This window comes from Psammomys obesus, unplaced genomic scaffold (genome assembly GCF_907164565.1).
Source record: "Psammomys obesus unplaced genomic scaffold, mPsaObe1.curated_primary_1811, whole genome shotgun sequence".
Lineage (NCBI taxonomy): Eukaryota > Metazoa > Chordata > Mammalia > Rodentia > Muridae > Psammomys > Psammomys obesus.
The window spans coordinates 8,105,268-8,113,812 of NW_026596088.1; the positions used below are offsets into that span (position 1 = coordinate 8,105,268).

At 42.6% G+C, this 8,545-nt stretch overlaps 1 protein-coding gene across 1 annotated transcript in view; it reads left to right on the forward strand.

Moving 5' to 3' along the window:
* Nucleotides 1-8,314, forward strand: part of Gp2 (glycoprotein 2) — a 16,160-nt gene extending 7,846 nt beyond the window's left edge. Inside the window, exons 7-11 of the mRNA XM_055627631.1 lie at nucleotides 431-676; nucleotides 1,728-1,890; nucleotides 3,510-3,594; nucleotides 5,222-5,266; nucleotides 7,835-8,314. Of these exons, the coding sequence (XP_055483606.1) occupies nucleotides 431-676; nucleotides 1,728-1,890; nucleotides 3,510-3,594; nucleotides 5,222-5,266; nucleotides 7,835-7,893 (598 nt within the window). The 3' untranslated portion in view covers nucleotides 7,894-8,314. The remainder of the gene's footprint in view (nucleotides 1-430; nucleotides 677-1,727; nucleotides 1,891-3,509; nucleotides 3,595-5,221; nucleotides 5,267-7,834) is intronic.
* The last annotated feature ends 231 nt before the right edge of the window (nucleotides 8,315-8,545 follow it).

The following is an 8,545-nucleotide window of genomic DNA, read 5'->3' on the forward strand; positions in this document are numbered from 1 at the left end:
AAGAAAGAAAGAAAGAAAGAAAGAAAGAAAGAAAGAAAGAAAGAAAGAAAGAAAGAAAAAGAAAGAAAGAAAGCTGATTTAAACTGGGTTCATCTGAAGATTGTGGGGTGGAAGGAAGGCTAAAAATTGTGAGCCTGTAAGAGCTGCTCTCAAGCCCTCTTGCTCAGGTGATAAGATGGTGCTGTGTACCAATCTTGTTCCTTGAGTAAGAGCTTGATGAACCCGCCACACAGGAGAAAGGGGTGCAAATCCGGAGACAAGCTTGGCTGCCAATAAGTGCTCTGTTTCAATGGATTATCAACAGGTTTATTTAGAAGTCAAAGTTTCTCTTTTTTCTGTAACTTCATATTAGCACAGGGCTTGATTTATTTGCCTTTGTTTTCCTGGTCAAAGCCAAGTGTTTCTACTCTTGTGGTTTTCCTTGTTTCAGTTCCCTGAATATTGACGTGGATGGGGCAGGAGAGTTCACCGTCAGGATGGCCCTCTTCCAAGACCAGGGCTACACACAACCATATGAAGGGGCCAAAGTGGTGCTTCCTGTGGAGTCTATGCTCTATGTGGGCGCCATCTTGGAGAGAGGAGATGCCTCCACATTTAAGTTATTGTTGAGGAACTGCTATGCCACCCCTACAGAAGACAGAAATGACCCCCTGAAGTACTTCATCATCAAAGACAGGTATCAGGAGACTCTGGGTCATTATTATTATTTTATTTTGGTCACAACTAAGTGTTGTGTAAAATGTCATCTCATCCATTGCTGGCAGAGGTGTAAATTAGTTCACTCCATTTGGAAATAATTTGGCAATACATGTTATAATCATCTTGTCTTGTATTGGAGTGTTATTCTTGATAGTTTCACCTGAAGTATTAAAACAAATTTGATGAGTGGGGTAAGGAAATGCCAATTACTTTCCATTTCAGGATTCTTGACAACTTTCCCATTAAGCTTACTTTTAAAATATAGCTCAATTAAGTAACAATAATCTATTATATAGGTTTACATATTACATATATGTTATATATGTGTTAAAGATGGTATTATATATGTTCACATAGATTAAAGTGAACATGATATTACAAATATTGTAGGCTATCATTGGATGTCACTTAATGATAAAAACAAAGAAAATGCCTACCTGGAAGTCACAATTCAAATCATATTAATGGTACTTGGTAATATTCATTTTTTGAGCTCAGCTGTATGCCCACCACTGTGATGAGAAAATGTCCCCAGCAGCCTCATTAAGTGCTCCATATCAATTATATGAAATGGATGTGACTATTTCTTCTTACAGTCAAAGGATACATAGGGAATTAGGGTTAAATGGAGGTATTATCACATTCCATTGTGTGTGTGTGTATATATATATATATATATATATATATATATATATATATATATATATATATATATATATATATGCAATTCTACAGAAATTAACTAAAATTGAAAAAAAAAGAACGTGGCAAAAAAATAAACTAGACTATGGAGGCACAACAAAAGTGATTAACCAGCCCTGGATCACTTACCTGAAAATGGAGAGAGTGATATTCTGACTTACCTTAGAAACTGTGCACCCAAAAACTTAAACCATATAAACTTATTGAGGAATGATGGACTAAAAAAAGTCATAAAAGCATGACGGAAGGTGTCTGGGGTAGAGAGAGCTTCAACATTCTCCAGTGTTGTGCTAGAAGTTATACCTTTGCCCTTTTCATTCTCCTAGCTGCCCAAATCAACGTGATGCCACCATCAACGTGGAGGAGAATGGGGTGTCCTCGGAAAGCCGATTCTCAGTACAGATGTTCATGTTTGCTGGAAATTATGACCTAGTTTTCCTGCATTGTGAAGTTCACCTGTGTGATTCCAGCCGTGAACAGTGTGAACCAGTGAGTGTCTCTTTGGACTGGCTCCCAGTAGGCTCTTCACATACATGCTGGGTTTAGAGATGGAGACACAGATGGAAACAAGGTTGGATAAACACCTGAACGGAAGGAAAGAAGGAAGAAAGAGAGGGAGGAAGGAAGGAGGAAGGAAGGAAGGAAGGAAGGAAGGAAGGAAGAAAGAAAGAAAGAAAAGAAGGAAGGAATGATGGAAGAGAGGGAGGGAGGGAAGGAGGGAGGGAGGAATGGAGGAGAGAAGGAAAAAAGTTGGTTGAACGAATGGATGAATGTTTGAAGAGGTGAAAAGACAGATGGGTGTGCAGATGAATATAAGAAAGAGGAGAGGGTAAAGAAGGAAGATAGACAGATATTGAGCATTCCCACAGCTTATTTATGAGCAATTATTGTCTCTTCACAAAGCAGATCAGCTGTCCTTGGCATACATCTATTATGAAAAATTATGATCTTACAAGTTAAGCACCCTTGATTCAAAAATTTCAAATCCAAAATATCCCAAAGTCTTAAATTTTTTCAGGGCCAACATGAAGCTTAAAAATTTCAGATTTTGGACTATTTTGGGTTGCCGATTCTCAGATTATAAATGGGTAGCTCGTAAGGACTGTGAGTATTGCAAATCTGAGAAACCCTTAAATGTTGAATATTTCCGGACCTCAGGCTTTTGATGAGGGTTGTATGTGAGCCTGTCATAAGGCCTTTTCAGTCCCCTCTCTATGTCAGGCACTGGACTAAAACTCCTACATCTTTTGTCTAATTGAGCTCTCACAATGACTAAATGAAGCCTTACTGTGCAGATAAAGAAACTGGGGCTCAGAGAAGTCCCTAACCCACAACTCTACATAGAGCTAGTGTCCCCAAAGCGAGATGTTCCTCATCTGAGCTGTGATTCTGGTGCCCATACTTTCACTCCTAACGGGCATTGTTTTGAGTGGCTGGTATTCCTTGGGTGTTTATGGCATGTCTATATGTTGCTGCCATTATGCTTTGTTTTAATATTTAAAACCAGCCATGTAGAGCTGGGAAGGCCTGAGTGGTAAAAACACTTGCCGTGCATGCACAAGAACCTGAGTTCGGGTCCCCAGAACCCATGTGAAAACTAGGATGATGGCGCGTGTGTCTGTAACCCAGGTCCCGGGGGTGCAGAGACAGGACGATTCTGGGGGCTCACTGGGCCACCAGCCTAATCAAAATGACAAGCTCTGGGTTCGCTGAGAGACCTTGTATCAAAAAGTAAGGTGGGCAGCAATAGAGAAAGACACTTGGTGTCAGTCCTTGGCCTTCTCACATGACTGCATGCATAAATGAATAAATGAATGTATGAATAACTAAAGAAAACAAGATATCAGCTATTTGATTATAATAGACAGATGAAGACACTTGCCTCAATTATACAAGAAAGAGTAGAGATGAGATTCAAACCCAAGTGTGTTAAGGCACGACTGGGGATTCTCCCAGTTGGAAGAGATGACAGCACCAAAAAGAAGGCCATAGGATGGGATAGCCAGGTGCTTAGGTCACAGGTTCAGAGGTATCTGAGTCCATGGCAGTCTGCACATAGGGACCAGGTGTTTAAGTTTTGATATAACAGGAGTTCCATGTCTCTACAGCTTTGCTCTACAAGCCGACTCCGCAGTAACGGACCTGCCATCAACTTAGCCCGGGTTCTAGATTTAGGACCCATTACTAAGAGAGGTAAGTGCACACCATCCTGGTACAAGGATAGCTACTCGAGTGCTGACAACTGACTTTAGGTGCTTGGGGTCACCAGTGCCAGCCGCCCTGGGTTTTTCTGAGTTCTCAGTCCAGCCATCACTAACAAATGTCTCTTTCTATGAGTGGAAGTGTCTTGGCATTTACGGTTGTGCCTGTGTGTGTTAGAAACCGCTCTTGCATTTATCAGCACGCTTAATCCTCCCATGGCTGTGTCCATTTATTTGTTAGAATTAAAGGCTCAGGGAGAGTCACAGGATCACCTGAGATCACTTGCTTAGGCATGGCAGGAGTTAGAATGAAACCAGATGTGTCTGACTTCACTGCCTTTCCCTAGAGCTTACACAGGGTCCCTTAGGGTGAACATGCTTCCCAAAATTTAGCTAGGGACCTCTGGAGATAGGAGGGTAGGTAGGCAACCCCTCTACAACTCTTCTTCCATCCTGCGTAAGTGTGTATAGTACTGTCAGGGTTTTTATTTCTACCTCAATGGAGGACTCAAGAACCCCTCCTTCCAAAAAGAAAGAACTTTCTGCCTTGAAGAAATCAAGATGCAATCATGTTAATTCTAGTCAAATAATAATATTTCCCCAAACTCTGTGCTGAGCAGCTTTGTGTATTCATCAGCTTGGCTGCTCACGGCAGCCTCAGGCCAGCACTGTTCCCACCTCTACCTCTGGGATGAACAAGCTGAGATGCCCCATGAAGAAGGTTCTGCCTTGAGTGGTCCTGTCCCTTTCCTGAGCTCTCAGCTTAGAGCCTTGTGTGGTGTCACAGGACAATTAGAGGAAGGGGAATTATGGGTATCCGCGTTGGAAGCAAGCACATGGGGTTTGTTAGCTGTTCATTGCTGTGGCCAGATAGCTGAGGGAATGACTTAAAGAAGGAGGAATCCATTTCGGATCATGATTTCAGAGGTTTTGGTCCACGGTGGCTTGCCTCCATATTTCTGGGCCTTTAGTCGGGCAGAATGTCACAGAAGAAGGGTGAGGTAGAATAAAGTTGTTTAATTCATTGCAACCAGGAAGTAGGGAAAGGAGAGAGAGGGAGGGAGGGAAGAAGGGAGAGAAAGAGAGAGAAAGAAAAGGAGAGAGAGAGGAGTTTCATGGAGCTTTTACCTTTGGCCCTTTTAACCCATCAAGGCTCCCGGGCTGTAGAATGGTACTACACTCCTTCAGCGCAGTCTTTCACTCCTTTAGTTGATTTTTCCTCACAGTCACCCCAAACAGTACTTAGCTACCTCCTAGGCACCTCTCAACCCTTTCTAGTTGACAATGGAAAGTAACCATCACACCGGGGCTAGAATCCCAGCTCAGCTATTGTCTGAAACCTCAACTTAGCAAGTTCCTCGGCATCGCTGAGCCTCTGTCTTCCCACCAGACAAATGGGAGATGAAGGCACTCTCTTCACAAACTGATTAGGAAAAATAGGTGGAAGCTGCATGGAATGGGCTTAGATATATGCCTGCCAGCTAGCAGAAGCCTCCAGAGTGAAGACTGCCTGTGAGGGTGGTGATCGGGTCCAGGAGGATTGGGAGCTGCAATGGCTCCAGAAATGCAGCCCTCAGAGCATGACCAAGGAGACCCTCACTTTCTTTTCTTGCCTACAGCTGCTCAGACTCTACACGCCTCAAGCGGGACTCCCAATATGGCAGGTAAATGGCTTCCTTATGCTTTTCTCACAGCGCTGCTAAGTATCTTTCTTTCCACCTTCCCAACCTCTGGAGATCTATGCATCCCCTTCAGTGTGCTAGGCTCTGTGCTGGGGAACTTGGCTAGTGAAACGAGGCTAACCCAAGTGTGGTTCTATAATCTAGCAGAGAAGACCATTGCTCAACAGGGGGTGTCTACCAAGTGTGGCTATAAGCCAGGCACTGTTCTAGGAACTGACACAATGATGCTGATCAAGACTGGACAAGTGCCTTCCCCTCATAGAGATTATGTTCCAGGGTAAAAAAAAATAGACAATCAAGAGCAAAAAGTAATTTAATTAGCAATGAAAGTTGGGTGGTGTGATAGAAAGCTACAGGCATAAGTATTAGTCTTAAAGTAGAGAGAAGTTTATTTCCCTAACACATAAGTGAAATCTATGCGTAAAGAAAGTCTATAATCAAGCAACCAATCAAAGACTCAAGCTTCTTCCATCTTGCTCTTTCAGGGGAGGTCATCATTTCTTATAGTCCAAGATAATTAGCCAAGCTGTAGGGTAGAGGAATATGAAGGAAGTCAATGAGTGTTACAGAACATTCTGGCAGCTCATGCCTCCATCTATAGCTCCTTGTTTATTACCTAGCTATGTGGCCCACACCTGGCTGCAAAAGAACCTGGGAAATGAAATCTCTGTTTTGCATGGCCACCTGCCCAAACAATGTTTGATGGTTCAGTGATTCAAGTAGGAAGAGAACATGGATCAGAAGAACTTTTTTTGAGGAAATGATATTTGACCCAGAGAGAAAATTTCTCTAGATCAGAAAATATCAGGTGAATGGAACCCTATAGGCAAAGGCAACAACAGCCAGCTAAATAAATGAGACAGGGACAGAAGATGATAAGTGACAAGCAGGTAGACAGAGCAGGCATGCACGAGACCTAACTAGCCATATCAGAGATAATCAAGAGAGTTTCACATGGCACAGATATCTGAATGGGGTTTTGATGAATGACTTGGAATGTGTTTTGGATAGGATGGAAAACATATTTTTCTATCTCACAGAAGACAGATATTAGCAAAGATAGACAAGAAAATGTTCCTTTCCTGTTCTGACCTCAACTTTGCAGCAGTCTACATATTTAACAAATAAGCATCTAGTAATCTCAACTGGTATTCAAAGAAGTAAGAGTCATTGTGTGAATTACACAGAGCACAGGGGAAAAAATGCCTTGAAGTCTCCTTCATTTCTGTTATTCCTTTAGGTTAGCACAGAGATAGGAACAATGGTTCCCCAGTGTGCTGGTCTGTCTGTTTTCTCAGGCGGGCTGTGAGGTTGGAGCCTTCTAGAGGAGGGAGATGGATCCGATGATGAGAGGGAGCAAGCTGCCGTCAGAGAGCTCTATGGTTCTAGGTTTGCCAGCAATTGGAATCACTTCTGGTGTTTCAGGATTAACTGATCATGTATCTGTGTCTCATTGTAAAAACTCCCTGTCATACATTTGTGTTTCTGAAAATCTTTTCCCTCCAGACTCTCTAGGACATTACCAAGTTACTCCGAATTGTTGGGGGTGGGGGAATTCTGTAATCTGGAAGTGGTGTCAAAGGTGTTGACATGTTTATACGAGACAACTGCCGTCCAATAGTTCCCCTCCTTAACACTAAACATATAATAGTGTGCAGAACACACACACACACACACATGCATGCACACATTAAATATCAATGTCTAGTTTTCATAAACCAACAGTTACACAATGCTTACCATGTTCTAGGCACATATTTAATATTTTATTCTATTGTGGAATTGGCTATTGAACTTAAGAACACACATTTGCCATGCATGTAGGTTGCCACTGAACTGTAGATCCCAGTCCAGAAATGCTACAACAAATGCTTGATATAAATTGATTTATTTAAACCCAATGATATCTGAGATATCAATAGGTAAAATTAAAAGTTGCATTTTGTATATAAGAAGATTTGGGCACAGAGAAGTGTAGTGTCTTGTTCAGATCTATCCAGGTAGCTCCAGAGCTGAGATCCCAAGCTAAATAATCAAGCCCCAGAGGTGTTTCACTCTACCCCATCTTCTTGTCTCTTCATGATTAGTCATGTGTAAGTGATACTAAAGCCAATAACCTCAAATCCTCCGTGTCTTGGTGCTAGAGGATACAGTTCTGTTCTAGGAAGTCCTTAGAAACCCAGACTCCTTCTACTGTCTGGTAATTACTGGTAACCTCACTATGTTCTATGAGTACATCTAGGATACTTGGCAAATAATAGAACATGCTGGAGGCTTTTATCACTTTTATTACTCCCACAAATGAAATTTATAGTTTCCATCCTTATTTCATTGACAAGATCTAATCATATGGTACAACCTTTCTGCAAAGAAGGCTGAGAAAACTGCCTTCCATGTGCCCAGAAGAAAACAGAAAAACAGTTGTTGTCCCAACCAAATCCAGGGCTATGCAGCCTTTCTCTTCTTCTACCGCACTTGACAAGGATGCCAGCTGGCATTGGCTGCTAAGTGTCAAAGCTCAACGTTTGACTCATGTCTCTTGTGTTTCAGAGTTCCTGTTGGCCTGGCCCATGTTCTTCCTGCCTGTCTTCCTGGCTTGGCTGTTCTGAGAAGCCCGCTGGGCATCTGGCCTTGAAGCTCATGTTCTTCCCTCTGGCAATGGCTCTTATCCATCCCTTAGTTGAGCTGGATCCCTCTGTGTCTCATGTGAACATACCTGGTTCAGCGTTAGCATGGGTTTGGGGAAAGGGAAGAGCATTATCCTTTATGTTGTTCTTTTTCTCATGCTCAGGACCTGCCAGCTTGTCCTATGCCAACTTCTTCACTCATTAGTGAGAGTTAGAAAGTGAACCTAAACCTGCTAGGTGCCTCTTTGGTACTGGTAATTAGTGGAGATGCAATGCATATCAATAACTCCTGGGTAGAGGTGTCCTGTTAGTGGGTGGGAGAGGGCAAGTCCAATGATTCTTTCTAAATGTTCTTGTTCTGACAGCTGATGAATTGAACACATTGACCCTTGCATTAATTCTATCTGATGTGTTTCCATTCTGGTCTAAACAGTTGCCATGGGAACATGTAATTGTGGGGAAGGGGTTGAAGACTCTCAATGGGGAGACTGGTACCACTATTCCTCCGCGCCCTCCATCACTACAATGGCACCTAGAACTACACACATCTCTACACTTGGGGACCGTACACTGGAGGAACTGCTTTGTCTTGATGCAGAGCTGCCATTGCCTTGAGGAACAGCACTTGCTGTTA